The 20680-nt window shown below is 44.4% G+C and overlaps 1 protein-coding gene across 1 annotated transcript in view; it reads left to right on the forward strand.

Moving 5' to 3' along the window:
• The window catches only part of LOC129712842 (tyrosine-protein phosphatase non-receptor type 13-like), a 212237-nt gene that overhangs the window by 133912 nt on the left and 57645 nt on the right, over positions 1-20680 (forward strand). The window contains exons 32-34 of the mRNA XM_055661561.1: positions 4919-5093; positions 11049-11259; positions 14345-14382. Of these exons, the coding sequence (XP_055517536.1) occupies positions 4919-5093; positions 11049-11259; positions 14345-14382 (424 nt within the window). The remainder of the gene's footprint in view (positions 1-4918; positions 5094-11048; positions 11260-14344; positions 14383-20680) is intronic.

Below are 20680 nucleotides of genomic sequence, written 5' to 3' on the forward strand. Positions count from 1 at the left end.
ACTCCTGCACCTATGTATCTATCTATGAGGGGGTATGGTAGGTTGGGCAGAGTACAATGTATGAAAGGGTGCGGTTTGAATCCATCACTGTGAAAGATAAGGAGGGATTTGGATCGGGTACAGTGTGTGGGAGGGTGGTTGGAGGATCATTCAAGGTACAGTGTTTAGTTTAGAGATACAGCGCGGAAACAGGCCCTTCAGCCCACCAAGTCCACGCCGGCCAGCGATCCCCGCGCACTAACACTATCATACATACACTCGAGACAATTTTCAATTTGTACCAAAGCCAATTGTGCTCTACAAACCTGCACGTCTTTGGAGTGTGGGAGAAAACTGGAACCCTGGAGGAGACCCACGTGGTCACAGGGAGAACGTGCAAACTCCGCACAGACAGCACCCGTGGTCGGGATCGAACCTGGGTCTCTGGCGTTGTGAGGCAGCAACTCTACCGCCGGGCCATGGGAGTGTGTGGTTTGAAACAGGTACGGGGGGGGGGGGGGGGGGGGGGGGGTGGGGGGTTGGAGCGGGTACAGTGTATGGGAGAGAAGGGGGAGGCTCACACAAGGTTCAGTGTATGGGAGGGTGTGGTTTGGACAGTGTACGGTGTGGGGGAGGTTAGAGGGTTCAAGAAGGGGGTATGAGAGGGTGGGGAAAGTGGGACAGGGGAAAGTCCGTTGGACAGGGGAATGGAAGTAGTTCCTCTGACCAGATACAGCGAGCAGGAACATTGGCAATCGGACAGGGCGCTGAGATGTTCTGCGATTTGGGTGAAGTTTTCAAGAGAGAGCTAGAGTTCGATTCAGCTCTTATGGCTAATGGGATCGAGGGATATGGGGTTCCAGAACCAGGGGCCACAGTTTAAGAATAAGGAGTAAGCCATTTAGAACGGAGACGTGGAAACACTTTTTCTCACAGAGAGTGGTGAGTCTGTGGAATTCTCTGCTTCAGAGGGCGGTGGAGGCAGGTTCTCTGGATGCTTTCAAGAGAGAGCTAGATAGGGCTCTTAAAAATAGCGGAGTCAGGGGATATGGGGAGAAGGCAGGAACGGGGTACTGATTGGGGATGATCAGCCATGATCACATTGAATGGCGGTGCTGGCTAGAAGGGCCGAATGGCCTACTCCTGCACCCATTGTCTATTGCCTATTGTCTATAAAGCAGGAACGGGGTACTGATTTTAGGTGATCAGCCATGATTATATTGAATGGTGGTGCTGGCTCGAAGGGCCGAATGGCCTCCTCCTGTACCTATTTTGCTATGTTTCTGTGTCTAACACTGTGTTGCAAGGGAGACAGTGTCAGTCGGTATCTCGTCTCATTGATCAGAGTGCGTTTCGCTTACCATCCGCGGTTGAGGGAGGTTTATCTGGAAAGGTGGCTGTTAAATAAACACCAATTGATCCGGTGATTGCCAAAATGAATAACTCTCTGACCCACCTTGCAATCAATCTCTTTTCATCTGCAGACCATCAGGAAACTCGATTGGGGAATCATTACATAAAATCCATAAATCCCGCAGTAATATTTTGTGAAGTGCTGATAAGTTTATAGAGGGCTGCAGGGCTAATAACCATTATTGGGATGTTTACCTCTTTAATATAGCCTGCCGCTTTGCAAGAAAGTGTTGTGCAATATTCCCCAGTCTCATCATTAGTCTGTGATTGGACTCATTTATGCACTAAAGTGCAGTGCAGAAAGTAATAAAAAGGGGATCAATAATCCTTTGGAAGATATTTTGTTTATTCAACAGTGTCTCAATTCAAGGGCCAACAGTTCCCCTCAGATCTCTTACTCTCCAATGCTGATGGCTTCAAACGTCACAAGCCTGCCACCCATTTCTGTAACGTTGGAAGCTGATAAACCTGCCCGGCTTCCTAAATGTCACTGGGTTCTGCCACGCCAAAGCTGAGGCATGATCCAGTTTTTGCATTGATTCTCACCCTTCTACCCTCAGCTGCTCACAAACACCCACTCGTAAGAATGATTCACCCTGTGATTAGTTTCCAAGCCAGCACTCGCTCGCTCAACACATTCCATCATCGAGTGAGGTATAGAAACATGGGAAGGCAGAAATTAGGAGCAAAAAATAGGCCATCCTGCCCCTTGAGATTGAGTTGGCGTTCAGCACAATCTTGGCAAATCTTTATTTTTTCCATACTTATTTACATTTTCTCTCCATGTTCCTCGATGAATTTTATACCTGCCTCCTTCTTAAAAACATTCAGCAACTTGGCCTGCATAGTCAATTCCGCCTCTTCACCATCTTCTGAGTGACGTAATTTCTCCTCATCTCGGTCTGAAGTGACTTATAAGGACACCAAGTGCTGGAGTTCAGTTTTAGCTTTGTCAGTTCAGTTTGTGTTTATCGTCACCTGTGCAGTGAAAAGCTCGTGTTGCATGCTAATCAGTCAGCGGAAAGACAATACTTGATTACAATCGAGCCATCCACTGTGCACAGGTTCAGGATAAGGGAATACTGTTTAGTGCAGGATGAAGCTAGACAAGTCCAATCAATGATAGTCCGAGGGTCACCGATGATGTAGGGAGTAGTGCAGGAGTAATACAGGAGTAACTCAGTGGGTCAGGCATCATCTCTGGACAATGTGAATGGGTGATGTTTCGGGTCAGGATCCACTTTAGTGATATAACATGTTTGGAGACTATAAGCTCTCATTTTAGGCTTACTGTCCGAATTTTGTATATTTCACTAAGATCCATATTCAGTCATTTATACATTAGTGATTACGGACCTGGTTGATCCAGCCTCCACTTTCCTGCCATCACACGCATCAACGTGCAGCTGTTCTTCCTTAGATATACGGATATACTGTATGTGTGGGCTTCCCCAATTACCCCCAAATCAATGGACTGAATGGCCTAATTCTGTTCTTTTGTCTTACGGTTATGCATATATTTATACAATGGTATATGGACACACTGATCTGTTCTGTATTCATGCCTACTATAATCTGTTGTGCAGGAGCAAAGCAAGAATTGCAGCAGGAAATCCTTGTTCTACCACTGAACACCTTCTGCAATGTCGGCCAATATATCATTTACCTTTTTGCATGGCTGTTTTTTGCCTGCATGTATGTTTAGTGGGACTGGCGGACAAGGACAGCAAGATCCCCTTTGTACATCAACATTTACCCAACCAACATTTAAATAATGCTCCATCACGGCACCATACAACAGGGAAACAGGCCATTCAACCCAAACACAACCAGGTCGAACAGAGGCCATCACTTTCAACAATCCCATCTACCAACACTCAGCCCATAGCCTTCTGTGCCTCGTTGATTCAAATACTCTCCAGAAACTTAAGTACTGTTAACATCTCTACTTCTGCCACTCTCTCAGGCAGCACATTCCAGGCACTCGCCACTCGCTGGGTGAAAAAGAACCCCCTCATATACCCTCTTAATCTCTTAACATCTCCTTCCCTTTATGAATGAATGAATGAATACGTTTATTGGCCAAGTATATTCACATACAAGGAATTTGCCTTGGTGCTCCGCCCGCAAGTGACAACATGACATACAGTGTCCCATGACATCTATGTCCCAAGGGCGTCACAGGTTATGGAGAGAAAGCAAGAGAATGGGATTGAGAGGAAAAATAGATCAGCCCTGATCGAATAACTGAGTAGACTCAATGGACCGAATGGCCTAATTCTGTTCTTTTTGTGTTATGGCTTTATCTACCACTTACATGGGGATAAGTTTTCTACAGGCCACGTTTTCAATACCCTTCATAATTTATACACCTCGACCAACCTTATTATATCCTCCACTGCTCTCCAGTCCCTACTTGTCACTGAAATGCTCTGTCTCAGTCAACAGCTTGTTTGCACTCTCACCATGCATTGACATTCGCCGCTGTTCATTAACTCCTGATAAACTGTATCAAGTGACTAGCGTAGGTTACATGTGAATTGAAGGTTGGAGTAAGGTGCTATCCTTGGCCACCATTCCCAGGCATATAGAGTGCCATAGTCTCTCAACTATTGACATCAACGTCAATGCGTCCCAATTTGCAGAAGTGGACGAGCTCAGTGAGTTTCTGTTTCTCCTCCCGAGATGGATAACTTTATAATTGTATTTCTTCTGCCAAGAATCTACCCACTCACTCAACTGAGTCAAGAGTGTTTAATTGCCAATGTTCAACTGAAACATTCAGTTTCCGTTTCAGTTTAGTTCATTGTCAAGTGTACCAAAGGTACAGTGACAATATTTTGGGCGTGCTAACCAGCCTTCTTACTCTCAAAATCTTAAGGGCCTGTCCTACTTGGGCGTCATTTGCACGTCACGAAGGTGGCGCACGAGGATTTTGAGAATCCCAAAAATCCTGGGGCGCCGTGCGCTACCGCACGTGACTGCCTACACCACCACGCCTCGCCACGTGCCATGCGCGTGTAATGCACGCCATTCGTGCGTCGTGCATCGTGACACGTAAATTATGTTGTGTAAATGACGCGCAAATGACGCCCAAGTGGGACAGGCCGTTTACTTGCAGCAGCAGAACAGGTTTGTGAACACAGTAACTTATTATCGCGTCCACATCACAAGATTACAAATTGTTTAGCCGCGGCATCTGCTTACAATGGCGTCTTGCGCGTCTTGCGCTTCTTGCACCTGTAGTGCGTAGTGGTGGAAAGATTGATGGAAACAGGGCCGTGACCTGAACGCTCTTTCCTTGACCACCACACTGTAACTGAATTGCATTGAAGTCATGGCTGCCAAATTGCTGGGATTTGGGTCGTTGAAGAATATTATCTATGCTGACGTTATAAGGAAAGTACTGAGAAAGTGTTGCCTTCAGAAGGCCTATCTTTTAGATGAGATATTAGACAAAAAAGATCAGGGAAGTGGACTCTAAATTACATGGATTATATCAGTTAACGTTTCCATTGTTGTGCAGGTAAATGGCTTTGATGTCACAAACATTTCACACGAGAATGCCATTATCCTGCTACGGGTCGCTCCAATCAAGCTCACCCTGATGGTGGGACGTGCTGCCCAGAACCTGCTTCCCGTTCTGCCTCTGGAAAAAATCCCTGACATCATCTTGGAGAAAGGCCCGAATGGACAATTAGGTACGTGCCGCACTATTTTCCCAGTAGAGTATTGACTGGCACCTAGAGTCATGTTCCGTCTCATTGTTTCAATCAGCTGCCGGCTATTTCTTTGCACCGGGAACCCTCTGAAATATATGCCGTTGCTTTCTTTCAAAATTAGATGGAGACAAAAACTTTGTGGAAAGTTTGGTGAGCTTCTAATTAATTTTAGGTACTAGAAAACACAGCATTGATAAGGTTTCTGTTGGTAGCCACACGTATTCCTAAGAGAGATCTCTTCATTGGAGTTTCAGGAACAACTTGTGCATTGAGTTTTATAACCGGTGGGTTACTATTTAATTTTTTCAACATAGTAACGGTCACCTAGTGTTGAAAGCAAAACTCGGGTGACGTCTTCAACGTATATTTTCACAATCCACTAGAAAACATGGCAACAGAAATCAGATAAAAGAATCACAAATGTTAACATTCACATCGTGGCTTAATGACTTAACATACAAGAACAGGCAACATCTCTGGAGAGAAGGAATGGGTGATGTTTCGGGTTGAGACCCTTCTTCAGACCGTAATGACTTACAGTAGGCTTTATGCCGACAGATTTTACATTGAACAATGTCCAGGTCGGACATTGTATATGCGTGTCATTTCCATAAATATTTTGCAAGTTTTAAGCTTGTCTCAGAATTGAAAGCAAGGAGCAGCTGGCCCCTACCATACCTTTCAGCAAAGTGGGCATCATTAATTTTGAGGAGTCCACACCGTTTCCTTTAGTGCTGAACGCATCTAGGGTGGTAAAACACTGAGGAGCGGATAGGAGGTGTGCTGCTTTGTTGATCCCAACCAAAGGTTTCAGACTTTGTTTCTGCAGACAGAACTTGTCATCAGAAAGTTACCATCAGAAATCTGTGGAATTCATTGGCACAGAATACGGTGGAGGCCAATGCATTGGATATTTGTAACGTGGAGATTGATAGGTTCTTGATTAGTAAGGGTGTCAAGGGTTATGGAGAGAAGGCAGGAGAATGGAGTTGAGAGGGAAAGAAATTTCAGGCATCATTGAATGGCAGAGTAGACGATGGGCCGAATGGCCTAATTCTGCTCCTATCACTTCTGACCTTATGAATCTATGACACAAAGAATTCCAGATGTTGGAATCACGGGCAAAACACAAAGTACTGGAGGAACTCTGAGGGCCGGGCAGCATCTGTGGAGGCAATGGGTAGATGCACGTCTGGTCGGGACCCTTCTTCAGATTCAAGTGGGGACTGAACCTGTCTGAAGAAGGGTCCCGACGTCAAACATGGTCCATCCATTCCTTCCACAGATGCTTCCTGACTCACTGAGTCCCTCTCGCACTATGAGTTAGAAAGCTAAAGAAAAATGGACATAAAGCCTGCAGACAGACATTTGGGCCAGTCTGAATATCCTCCCCTGACCTTGCTAGGAGTGTTGGCATTGATTTGCTTTTGAGCTGTGCTTGTGATTGGAAATATGGTTATATATACCCCAATGCCATTATGGGTGTTGAACTGAAATGAAGCAACTAAGAAATAAAGATGATGTTAGTGGATAATGTTAGGAGATGTCACCTCCTAAACGATAATGGTATCACCCCCACAATGAGTGATCACATTGTATCCTAATTTTATAAAGCAAGTCAAGTCAAGTCAAGTCAAGTCAAGTCAAGTTTATTCGTCACATACACATGCGAGATGTGCAGTGAAATGAGAAGTGGCAATGCTCGCGGACTTTGTGCAAAAAGACAAACAAACAAACAAACAACCAAACAAACTACAAACAGAATGGAACAGAATGTTGCATGGACTTAATATTTGGTCATTGAACTTTATTTAATATGATGGTGTTTCTAAATAGTGCCAACCTCCATGAAGTTATCTGATGAGATTAGTTTGACAATAGACAATAGACAAAAGGTGCAGGAGTAGGCCATTTGTGGCTGATCATCCCCATTCAGTACCCCATTCCTGCCTTCTCCCCATATCCCCTGACTCAGCTATCTTTAAGAGTCCAATCTGGCTCTCTCGTGAAAGTATCCAGAGAACTGGCCTCCTGAGGCAGAGAATTCCAGACTCACCACTCTCTGTGAGAAAAAGTTTAGTTTAGTTTAATTTAGAGTTTCAGCAAGTAAACAGGCCCTCCTTTGACCCATTGAGTCCATGTCAGCCATCGATCACCCATTCACACTAGTTCTACGTTTCCCATTCTCTCATCCACTCCCCACATACTTGTGTTATTTTTTTAATAGGTCAATTAACCTAAAACCCCGCACATCTTTGGGACACGGGAGAAACCCGATGTATCCGGAGAAAACCCACGAGGCCATGTAAGCCCCGTGACAGCACCGTGGCGCAGCGTTAGAGCTACTGCATTAAAGCGCTGGAGACCCCGAGTTCGATCCTGACTACGGGCGCTTGTCTGTACGGAGTTTGTACGTTATCCCCGTGACCTGCGTGGGTTTTCTCCGAGATCTTTTTTTTCCGTCCGCGCTATCAGGTTTGTAGGTTAACCGGCTTGGTATAAATGTAAATTGTCCCTAGTGTGTGTAGGATAGTGTTGATGTTGGCTGGTACGGACTCGGTGGGCCGAAGGGCCTGTTTCCACGCTACATCGCTAAACTAAACTAAACTGGAGAGACAGCGCCCGAGGTCAGGATCGAACCTGTGTCAATGTGAGGCAGCACCTGCCCAGTTGTGATTTAAAAAAAAATCAATTTTAAACATTCAGGAGTGTCTCCCAGACATTCATATGGTACTGGACTGGGGTGTCTAGAAGCATTTCTCTTGTGGCCATTAAAACCATGAACCAGGAATATTTCAGTCCCAATTACTTTACACATTGATGATAATAAATATGAACCTTTCATTGCAGACAAGTATTCATTGAATACAAGCAGAAATGAAGTGAAAGGGTAGTTACTCTATTTATCAGTAATTTGCCTACAGTTCGCGTTTGAATGCTCTGCCCAAAAATAAGTTCCATAAAGAAGCTCTTATGTCACTCCCTGCTTACAAAGCAAGAAATTGATAAGAAGGACACAAAAAGCTGGAGAGGCAGCATCTCTAGAGAGAAGGAATGGATGACGTTTCGGGTCGAGACCCTTCTTCAGACTGGAATTGATAAATTGGCGACCATCTAAAATAATAGTGGTCATAAAGAACATGTCATGAACGTACCGTTTGATTTACTAACACGCTGAAATATTCTTTATTATAACTGTAGTCTGTTTTATAGACGGTGCTGGAAAGCTGATGGATGTCAATATATTTTTGTCAATGTGAAGCAATGTCAACAATACTCCTCGGTGCGCATGCATTGGAGGAATGCTGATGCGATGGGACCTTGGCAGATTTATTGACTAGTCGTCCACATAGTTGTCACTAAAAAATGCATTCTTGATGCATCGGGGCCCATCTTAAACTGCAGCAAGAGGTGGGAACAGAATGATAATGCCCGATCATTCAATTATATATACAGACCTAGTCAAGTAAAGGTTTGGTGTTATATTGGACCACTGATTGACAGACAAAACACAAAATGGCAACATTTAGCGACCTTCTGCAAATGTGAAGGTAGACACACAAAGCTGGAGTAATTCAACGGGACAGGCAGCATCTCTGGAGAGAAGGAATGGGTGACGTTTTGTGTCAAGACCCTTCGTGATTCATTCTCTCCAGGGATGCTGCCTGTCCCGCTGAGTTACTCCAGCATTTTGTGTCTACCTTTGATTTAAAGCAGCTTCTGCAGTTCTTTCCTACACATTCTGCAAATGTGACCCAGAGTTGGCCTAAGGTTGTAGTTTGTGATTTCTTCCTAATGCCTCACTCAGTCCAGGACTGAAAGCTGCCAGCCATTGAAGCTCAAAGACTCGAGGATTTTCCGAAGACGTACAGATTTGTAGGCTGATTGGCTTTGGTAAAATTGTCCCTAGTGTGTAGGATAGTGCTAGTGTACGGGGTGATCGCTGGTCGTCACGGACTCGGTGGGCTGAAGGGCCTGTTTCTGTGCTGTATCTCCAAGTAAAGTGAAGGGCTTCAGGACTTGCTACCAGAGGTCCCATCAACACTCTGCGACTGCTCCACCTCACCTGTTGGGTGAGGGGAGGTCAGCTTGTCCAACTCTCCACCTCTCAAAAATGTGCAAAGGAACAAGGTCTCTGGGCTCCAGTTGAAGCCTAACTATTGTATAGATTACAGTGAAAGGATCAGGTAAGGAAGAGATGGAGAGACTAGTCTGGACCTTTAAACCTTTTGAGATCAGATGGTCTCTTCTTATTCCATACACCCATCTAATACATCAGTTCAATTCAATTCAGTTCAGTTTATTGTCACGTGCACCAAGGTGCAGTGAAATGCTTTTGTTGTGTGCCAACCAGCCAGCAGAAAGACAATACATGATTACAATCGAGCCACTCACACTGTACGGGTACATGATAGACAATAGACAATAGGTGCAGGAGTAGGCCATTTGGCCCTTCGAGCCAGCAACGCCATTCAATGTGATCATGGCTGATCATCCCCAATCAGTACCCCATTCCTGCCTTCTCCGGATATCCCCTATCTTTAAGAGCCCTATCTAGCTCTCTCTTGAAAGTATCCAGAGAACCCACCTCCACTGCCCTCTGAGGCAGAGAATTCCACAGACTCACAACTCTCTGTGTGAAAATGTGTTTCCTCATCTCCATTGGAAATGGCTTACCCCTTATTCTTAAATGATGAGGGAATAACGTTTAGTCCAAGGTAAAGCCAGTAAAGTCCGATCAAAGAGAGTCCAGGACTGCTCTCTGATTCCGCTGGGATGGTTCAGTTGCTTGATAACAGCTGGGAAGAAATTGTTTCACACTTCAATGCATGCCATACAGACTAGACAATAATGACTGGGAACTGAGGGTCTATAATTTATCTTTCATTCCTCTTAAAATCCAAAGGGCATTAGCTGACTATTCTTCATAGAGTCATAGATTCATACATCATGGAAACTTGACCGACATGTCCCATCTACACGAGTACCACCTGCTTGCATTTGGCCCATATCCCTCTAAACCCGTCCTATCCATGTAAATGTTTCTTAAATGTTGCGAAGAGCAGGTATATCACCACTTTTTTTCTTTTTTTTATTCTTTATCTCATATCTTTATTCACTTTTTGGCCACACTACTTTGGTAGTCTGGGGTTCTTTTCTATGTGATTTTTTGAGCTATCTTTTCACTTCTCACTTTTCCCCTCTCTTTCTCTTTCTTCTTTTCTCTCAATTTCAGGTTAAAATGTTAAAATTGAAGCTGTACAATAATTGTATAATTTTAGATGCCGAATGCTTTATCCTTGTACAATTGCTTCTAATAAAAATAATTAAAATTTTTTTTTTTTTAACTAAAATAAAATGTTGCGATAATACCTGCCTTAACTACCGCCTACGGCAGCACATTCCATACGCCCACCACCCATTGTGTAAAACTATCACCACTCAGGTTCCTATTTAATTTCCCCCCCCCCCCCTCATTTTAAACCTATGTCCTCTGGTTCTCGATTCCCCTACTCTGGTCAAGAAACTCTGCATTTATCCGATCTATCTTCATTTATGATTAGGGTTATTTTGAGCTGCAATAATATCCAATCCTAAAATTCTTTGACTTATCACAGAATTATTTGTTACAATTAATTAGGCAAAAGGTTGTAAATGCTCAGAGCTGGTGGAGTTAAACCCTGTCTTCTGTAAGCTTGTCGTTTCTTGCCTTTCAGCATTGCTGATGAGGAAGAAATGTCCATATGGGGATGGGAATCATTCATCACACAAGGGAAGATGATTTAGTTGGTGGAGCACTGGTTAAAGTGACATGTGGATGACTTTCCTGGTCTCAGTTGCCAGAGGAAGCTGATGATCTCATTGTGCACCGGTGAATATGTGACTAATACACTTTGCAGTTGGTCTGATTGCAGTCTGTGCTTGTTGCCACAGGTTTGAAGTTAACAGGGGGGATAGGCAGTAAATGGCAAGGTATCTATGTGCTGGAGGTTGTGCCGAATTCACCCGCCAGCTTGGAAGGCAGCCTGCAGCCAAGAGACAAGATCCTCTACATCTGTGATGTCTGTACCATGGGCATGACTCTGGACGATGCAGTGCGAGCTTGTGACACTCCGAATGGCCAAATAACCATCAAGGCCATGAGGTAAGTCATGGTTTGTGAGAAAGCTTCACAAATTGCATTGCCTCATTGATAGCTGCAATCTCCGGTTATATCAGCCAACCTAAACATTGGGGAAATATTCACACTTTAGATGAATTACACATTTTCTTCACCTCCAACATCAAGCCACAGCTAAACTCATTTCAGAGTCGTTCATTAGCAGTTCCATGGCACCACACTCATGTACGATCAACATACTTACAGTAGACACAACTCAGCGGGAAAGGCAGGCAGCATCTCTGGATAGAAGGAATGGATGATGTTTCACATTCAGACCCATCTTCAGACAATTTGTTGAGGTGCATAAGAAATATAAACATTCATGGGGAAAAAAAGGGAAAAATAGGCACCTTGAGTTATATGCAATGGTTATATTCCTGAATAGCGGCATATAATTCAAAAATGCATAAATCAAATGCATGAATTTAAGCGAGAATTTGAGTGCATTATTTTAAAAATACAGCACGTAAATTTTGTTTTGGTATTAATTAAACAAGTGCATTATTTAAAATAATGCATAAATCAAACATGCATAAATGCGAGATGTCTGTATCAACATTCTTGTTTGAGTCCAGACAATTCAATCAGAGAAACAAGAGTAAACCATCTCACACCTTGTGCCTTTCAATGAGACACTGAGTGGTCTGTATCCTGGCCCCATGTAGGCACTCAGAGAATACAGAACGTGCCACGCATTGATTCCAAGTGCATTCCAAGACAACAGTGTCAGGTCATAAGGGAGTGGGTCGGGCTGAAAATGGCCTGGTTGGGTTGCTCCTGGGCCTGGCCAAGCTGGCCATCCGCGGGTCACGGCGCCAAGTGAAAGCGGACTCTGCCCGAGCCGGCTGCCTGCCCCTTTTCCAGGGTTACGTCCGTGTCTGGGAGGTTTTAGAAAGATGGTAATATACTTGTATAATAATTTATTTAGTATCGAAGAATATTAGTTTGACTTGTATTATGGTGGTGGGTTTTGTTTAGATTTATTTTGTACTGTACATATATATTTGAAAATAATTGATTACATTATTTTTGGTTTAAAAGAAAAACAGTGCCAGGTAACCTATTGAAAGACTTGGAACAATTGTGTTTAACATGACTGTGGTTTAGAGTGAATCGCAGACTAAATGGTCATCAGAATGCATTTAAAGTGAACAACATATTTTTATACAATGAGGAAAACATGTAGACTAGAATCCTTCACCATACACTAAAGAAAGTTTCATCAGTGATGGATCAAGGAAAAAAGCATTAGGATGTAAAAAGGAGGGTTTTTTTTAAGCTGTCAATTCAGGTTATGTTCAAGGGATTATTAATTTTACTTAGAAGTTTAAACAGGTTTGATATTGGGTCCAAAACATCACCGATCCATGTTCTCCGGGGATAAAGTCTGACCCCCTGAGATACTCTAGCACTTTGTGTCCCTATTATTGACTCTATTGAGTTTAGCTTCACAGTGACCATTTTAGACTTATTACAAAGCATTATTTGCTTATTCGTGCCCATTTTGCAACTGATATATTTGTCTCAGCGCTCCTTTAAGTGTAGCCTCCCCTCTTGGTGAGTGTACGGAGTCTTTTAGCCGGTGAAGGGGAATCGAGAACCAGAGGACATAGGTCTAAGGTGAGAGGGGAAAGATTTAATAGGAACATGAAGGGCAACTTCTTCACACACAGAGTGGGTATATGGAACGAGCTGCCAGAGGAGGTACTTGAGGCAAATACTATAACAACATTTAAAAGGCATTTGGAGGGGTACATGAATAGGAAAGATTTAGAGGGATATGGGCCAACCATGGGCAGGTGGTCTGGGCAAGTGGGTCAAAGGGGCTGTTTCCATGCTCTATGTCTCTATGACTATTCACACAGTCAGTGGCCGTGCCTTCAGCTGTTGATGCCTTAGCTCTGGACTTTTCATTGTAAACCTCTGCTATTCCTTTTTTACATTTAGTTCCTGAAAACCTGCCTCTTTAACTTTTTAATCACTTGTCCTGACAGTATCGGACAGAAGGCTGCGGAGGCCAAGTCAACGGATATTTTTAAGTCAGAGTTAGATAGATTCTTGGGTAATAAGGGTGTCAGGGGTTATGGGGAGAAGGCAGGAGAAAGGGGTTGAGAGTGGGAGAAATATCAGCCAGGATTGAATGGGGGAGTAGACAATGGGCCGAATGGCCTAATTCTGCTTCTATAACTTATGAACATGAACTTATTGAGTAATTATTGAAGGAGTATGTTCACCTATGACGGGCGTTTGTCACCACAAGACCTGTACTCACTGGAGTTTAGAAGAATGAGGGGGGACCTCATTGAAACATACAGAATAGTGAAAGGCTTGGATAGAGTGGATGTGGAGAGGATGTTTCCACTAGTTGGAGAGTCTCAGACTAGGAGAAATTTCTTTAGTCAGAGGGGGATGAATCTGTGGAATTCAAGTCAAGTCAAGTCAAGTTTATTTGTCACATACACATACAAGATATGCAGTGAAATGGAAGTGGCAATGCCCGCGGATTGTGCAAAAACTACAGAATAGAATAGAACAGAACCAGTATTTACATGTTAGGAAAAAAAAACAACAATTTAAAAAAGACACAACACAACAGTAAATTAGTCCCTGGTGAGATTAGAGTTTACAGCCCTGATGGCCTGTGGGAAGAAACTTTGCCTGACCGTAGCAGCTGGAACAGTCCGTTGTTGGGGGGGTCCCCCATAATGTTGCTGGCTCTAGATCTGCACCTCCTGATGTATAGGTCCTGCAGGGGGGTGGCGAGTGTAGCTCCCATAGTGCTTCTTTGCCACAGAAGGCCGTGGATGCCAAGTCAGTGGATATTTTTAAGGCAGAGATAAATAGATTCTTGATTAGGACCGGTGTCCGAGGTTATGGGGAGAAGGCAGGAGAATGGGGGTTAGGAGGAAGAGATAGATCAGCCATGATTAAATAGCGGACTTGATGGGCTGAATGGCCTCATTCTGCTCCTATCACTTGTGAACATGTTAACTCTGTGTTATGATGACACCTTGTTTGTCGTTAGTATTGTTCCAGCATGTAAACCACGTTTATTTTGCTCCCTCAGGGATGGGAAGCCAGTGATAACTGAAATGTATCTGACCGGTAAGTGGTTTCTCCAGCAACGCTGAATTAAAGCAGCAACTATAAACATGTCCCTTCTAGTGCAGGGTAGTTAATCTTTACCACTTCACCCAGCTGACCCAGTGACCAGCAAGGGGGGTCAGTGCTCTGTGTGTGTGCATGATAGAGCGTTCTATAGGCCAGTGACAGCACATAGATCCCAGTAAATGTGGAACATCTGAGCAATCTTTCCACAAATTAAAATGCTCACGTTGAGATTTGATGCAGCTTCACTAACTTTTGGACACATGTGACATGCTGACCTGTTTGTCAATATTTAACATATTTAACACATGTGACATTAGGGCAGGTGACCAAAAGCTCGCTCAAAGAATAGCATTTTAAAGAGAGTCTTAGCTAACGAGGTGGAGAGTCCAAAGCTAAAATGGTTAAGAAGGAAAGATAGATCAGCCATGATTGAATGGTGGAGTAGACCTGATGGGCCGAATGGCCTAAATTTGCTCCTATCACTAATAAATGCTTGGGAAGCTGCCAACCTTTGGGAAGAGCTGCAAGGTATTGTCAAGCTGGAGAATGTAACAGAGACAGGGAAGGAACAGAGCATGGATGACAATTCTGAGCTAAACAGAATTCAGTTTCTAGCGAGCCTCTGGGTGAGTGAGTTCTTCCTCCTATGAGGTGTAACAGACACATCCCTCTGGCTTTGCGAGCGGCTAACGAGTTCTAAACCTCTCTAAATCCCCATCCCTTCCCGCTCAGCTTTAACCCTGTGCACTGCAGCTTTAGATATATCTGCTATGGGGAATGCTTAAGAAGGAACTGCAGATGCTGGAAAAATCGAAGGTAGACACAAATGCTGGAGTTACTCAGCGGGTGAGGCAGCATCTATGGAGCGAAGGAAATAGGCAACGTTCCGGGTCGAAACCTTTCTGCTATGGGGAAGATTGTCCTGCTATCTACCTTATTAATGCCCCTCATAACTTGTGTGCTTTCATCAGATCTCCTCCTGAGTTCTAAGGAAAGCAAACCTCATCTATAGTGTCTCCTCATAGCTGGTGTTCTCCATTACACACCACTTCCTGGTGCATCACCCATGAATCCTCCCCTGTGCAATCACATCCTGTCATGTGTTGACTAGAACTATACACACTACTCCAGCTGTAGCCGAACCAAAACTTAGTAAAATTGTACCATAACCACCCGACTACTGAAGGCAAGCACCCCATGTATCTTCTTCATCACTTTATCTGCCTGTGCTGCCACCTTCAGGGGTCCTTGGATGCCATTCAGGTCCCTCGCTTCCTCCATATTCCCCGTCCCTCTACTCATTGTCCTATCCATAGAATTCAATCCTGCCTCGCACCTTCTGTTCTCTTCTCTGGCCTTTGTTCGAACCATCTGCCTATCAGAAACCCTCCCTCCATCGCCAGTGTCCACCTATTGCCTGCGAGGTTTTGTCCCGCCTCTCCTCTCTTCCAGCATTCCTCCCCCCCAACCCCGCCACAAAATCAGTCTGAAGAAGGGTCTTGACCTGAAACATCACCCATCCATGTTCTCAAGAGATGCTGCCTGACCCGCTGAATTACTCCAGCAACTCCAGTGTCCTCCCATGTCCCATCCTTACAAGTCCTCTCGAAATGCATCGCCTCACACTTAGCAAGATTAAATCCCATCTGCCTTGCTCAGAAAACCGATCAATATCATCCTGTAAGTACCAATTATCCAGTGCACTAACAGCAGCACAAGAACTGCACCACAACCTCTTTAATATTTGGTCTTGTGAAGCAACTCCGCCTTGAATACTTAGCCATTTGCTCGGCATGCCCTCCAGTTATTGTGCCTGACACATTCCAATGTTACTGGAATGGCAATGGGTCAATTCCACATGGGGTTACTTATTCATGAATGACCCAGCAAGCCCAGCGCTTGGAGGCAGAACCATTAGTTACACACTTCTGAACTTGCAGCTTAGTTGCTGCCATTCTGCAGTTAACCCCACACCAAGGCCTACCTCCCCCTCAGACTCCCTGCAAGTCATAAGAACTCTTGGAAATGGTTGATGATGTCCCACTAAAATCAACACTGAAATTCAGGTTAGTTATTTGAGAATATAAAAGTACTTGTTCCGTCTTGATAGTCAATGCAAAGTTAGTTCACTTTGCCAGCCCCGGAAGAGACACATTTTCATTCTGGGCCAAGATTTTTCCTCCTTTCCCCAGTTCCGAATTTCACTGGACCTTAATTGGTACATGTGACCATAAACTGACCTTGAACCTTGAACCTTGAACCTCCCCGCCCATCCGTGGGAAGAAACACTAACCTTTCATTGTTCGCCACAGATAAGGGCACGAACTTTGCCTTCCTGTTATTGTGGATAATATAAAAATGAATGGGTATCACTAGTGAGTGAGAACCCACCACTGGCAGTAATCCCACCATCAATCTGATAACGTCCGTGTGAACCGGTGTCACCTTGTGTGTTTAAGTTGTGTTTCATGTCATAGAAACATAGAAACATAGAAAATAGGTGCAGGAGTAGGCCATTCGGCCCCTCGAGCCTGGACCGCCATTCAAAATTATCATGCATGATCATACACAATCAGTACCCCATTCCCGCTTTATTCCCCATATCCCTTGATTCCGTTAACCCCAAGAGCTAAATCTAACTCTCTCTTGAAAACATCCAGTGAATTGGCCTCCACTGCCTTCTGTGGCAGAGAATTCCACAGATTCACAACTCTCTGGGTGAAAAAAAAATCCTCATCTCAGTCCTAAATGGCCTACCCCGTATTCTTAAGCAGTGACCCCTGGTTCTGGACTCCCTCAACATCGGGAACGTTTTTCCTGCGCCTAGCCTGTCAAAATCCCTTAAGAATTTTATATGTTTGTATATAACATATGTTGTCAGATCTACTGAAACATGCAAGCGCATGTGAGCATCTTGGTCGTAATGGACAAGTTGGCCCGAAGGCCTGTTTCCGTGCTGTACTATTCTTTGACTGTGAAGGGCCGTCCCACTTGGCAAATTTTTCGGCGACTATTGGCATCATTGACTGACATCTCCCGAAAGATTTGTGGCGTGATGCAGCCATGACGTGGCGTGATGCAGCCGTGACGTGGCGTGATGACCTATGATGCGCGGCATCATTTCAAGTGTCGCAACATTTTTTTTGTCACCGCTGTATTTTGAAATGTTCTGCTGCCAAGCCATATGTTTCCAATTCCAATCACTCCAGCACAAAAGCAAGAGATTTTCCTGGTGACTCCTTTAATTTTATTCCTGTGATCTTTAACCCTTGTCCCTTGCAGGAAGTTTCTCACTATCCACTCGGTCCAAGCACGCATCATGAGTTGAGTTACTCCAGCACCTTGTGTCTATCTAGGAGCGGGAAGCAGTCAGTTTTCAGACCCAATTGCCTGAGGTTAAACCAGCTGGGCTGACTGTCACGTCTGGATTCTCTGGAGGAGTTTGGTGAAGTGCTTGCACTGCTTTGAATCTTTCCGGTGTGATCTCGTCGAGAGTGACACAAATGAGGTGGAGCTGTTTCCACGCTGGCAGCAATAACTGAGGCGTAATTATACTTTGCTGATCGAGTGCAGGCAGCATCTTCACTGTGTAGGTGTAATCTGGAGCAGGCTCAAATCAACCCACTTGCCCACTGATGCCTTTTAATTCATGCTGTACATGCAGTGAGCAAATTATGTTGGTGGGCTGTTTACTTGCTTTTGTCATTTGGCTATCCAATCACTTTTATCTTTAATCAGGTCATGTAAAAATTCATCTGTGACTGAATAACATCCCATTATTGCCCCAGGCACACATCCCACAATAGAAAAAAACCCTGCAATAGCAATCCTCCCTATGTCTCTCCCTCTCTCCTCCACTCTCTCCTGCCCTCTCTCCTCCCCCCCCCCCCCCACTCTCCCCTCTCTCTCCCCCCTCTCCCCCCCTCTCTCTCTCTGTTGCTCTCTCACTCTCTCTCTATGTCTCTCTCTATGTCTCTCTCTGTATCTCCCGCTCTGAGTCTATGTGTCTCTCTTGCTATTTCTCTCAGTGTGTGTCACTTTCTCTCTCTCTCTCTCTCTCTCTCCTTCTCTCTCTCCTCTCTCCCTCTCCTTCTCTCTCTCTCCCTCTCTCTCTCCATCCCTCTCTCCTTCTCTCTCTCTCTCTCTCTCTCTCTCTCTCCTTCTCTCTCTCTCTCTCTCTCTCTCTCTCTCTCTCTCTCTCTCTCTCCCTCTCTCCTCCTCTCTCGCATCTCACTCTCTCCTCTCCCTCTCTCCCTCTCCCCCTCTCTCCCTCCCTCTCCCTCTCTCCTCTCTCCCTCTCTCTCTCTCTCTCTCTCTCTCTCTCTCTTTAATTTGACAATTTCTGAATCTGCAGAATTTTGCTTGCCATCCATTCTACAATTTCAGTTTTCAGTCCAGAGCACCTTGGAAGTTAAGATCAACCAAGTGAATTTGACAGGAGCTTCATGAAACAATTGTAGTTGAACCATCTAAGCAGAAATGTCTGGAGTCTGAATACAAAAGGTGTTAAGGGCGAGGTTATGGAATTCATTGTGGAGATAGGACTTTGACAGTTGAAGACTTGACTGCCAATGACAGAGGAATATCAAGGGACCAGAATGAAGGAGATGCAGGGACAGAGAATTATACAGATGGAGTGCATTACAGAATTTAATTTAGTTGAGAGATGTGGCATAGCAACAGGCCATTCTGCCTTGTATGGGCTAGTATTCACTGGAATTCAGAAGGATGAGAGGGTATATTATAGAAGCATATAAAATTCTTAAAGGATTGGACAGGCTAGAAGCAGGAAAAATGTTCCCGATGTTGAGGGAGTCCAGAATGTGGGGTCACAGTTTAAGAATAAGGGGTCGGCCATTTTGGACTGAGATGAGGAAAAACCTTTTCACCCAGAGAGTTGTGGATCTGGAATTCTCTGCCACAGAAGGCAGTGGAGGTCGATTCACTGGATGTTTTCAAGAGAGAGTTTGATTTAGCTCCTAGGGCTGAAGGAATCAAGAGATATGGGAAAAAAAAGCAGGAATGGGATAGTGATTTTGAATGATCAGCCATTCCTGTTTCCCTGCTGTACCTAACAATAATCAAAAGACACAGGAACGATGCAAGTTAAGGCACAGTTGGCCTGAATTACACCATTTGTGCCTGTGGACCTGATAACTGGCTCCATAATACATAAGAGGTGGATATAACGTCTAGCTGGCACAGGATATTATTAAAAAAAAACACATCCAGTGGAAAGGCTTCTACAGCAAGCAATGAGTAAATTTGGCAGCTCTTTGGACTGCTGAAATGGGAAAACATATTGAAGACTTGGCAGAATCCAACAGTCGCACAAATCCTGCATGGCTATTAGGTTGTAATTAGGAATCTCTCCCACGCCAGCAGTACAACGTGGAGAATATCACCAAACAGAGAAAGATCATGACGCAAGAATTCTTCTTCTTTACATTAATATCAATAAAGCTTCTTAAAAACATATTTCTTTAGCCTTATAAATAGTGGTGTGGAATACAAAAGCAGGAAAGTTGCAATGAAACAGTGTTAATCATTGTTTAAGAAGGAACTGCAGATGCTGGAGAATCGAAGGTAGACAAAAAAGCTGGAGAAACTCAGCGGGTGCAGCAGCATCTATGGAGCGAAGGAAATAGGCAACATGTCTGAAGAAGGGTTTCGGCCCGAAACGTTGCCTATTTCCTTCGCTCCATAGATGCTGCTGCACCCGCTGAGTTTCTCCAGCTTTTTTGTGTACCAGTGTTAATCATTGGTTTATGCATCTTCTGGAGCAGTGCATCCAAACTTAGGGATCACACATTCAGCAAGAAAGTCAAGGATCTGGAAAGGAATCTGTGGAGATTAATGATGGACGTCAAGTATACCCGACCCGCTGCGTTACCGAATTCCTCCTGCACTTGTGTATTTTATTTTAAACCAGCATCTGCAGTTCTTTATGTCTCGACTTCAATTATGTTTTGGAACTGGAGCTGCAGAGAATGATGGGGTGAATTTAACCAAAATGGTCAAAACAATAAGAGCTTTGATGTTTCCAAGGGCAAGCTCATGGGGCGGGCTCAGTGGCGCAGCGGTAGAGTTGCCGCCGTAACGTTTTGTCACCACACAACCTCTTGTGTGGTTTCCGGCTCAGAATTACAACTCATGTGGATGGAGTAGAGAGACACAAAGTGCTGGAGTAACTCAGCGGGGCAGGACAGGCAGCATCTCTGGAGGAAAGAAACGGGTGACCTTTATAGGTCGGAACCCTTCTTCAGACTGAAAGTAAAGTGGAGGGAACTAG

Source organism: Leucoraja erinacea, chromosome 34, assembly GCF_028641065.1.
Source record: "Leucoraja erinacea ecotype New England chromosome 34, Leri_hhj_1, whole genome shotgun sequence".
Classification (NCBI taxonomy): Eukaryota; Metazoa; Chordata; class Chondrichthyes; order Rajiformes; family Rajidae; genus Leucoraja; species Leucoraja erinaceus.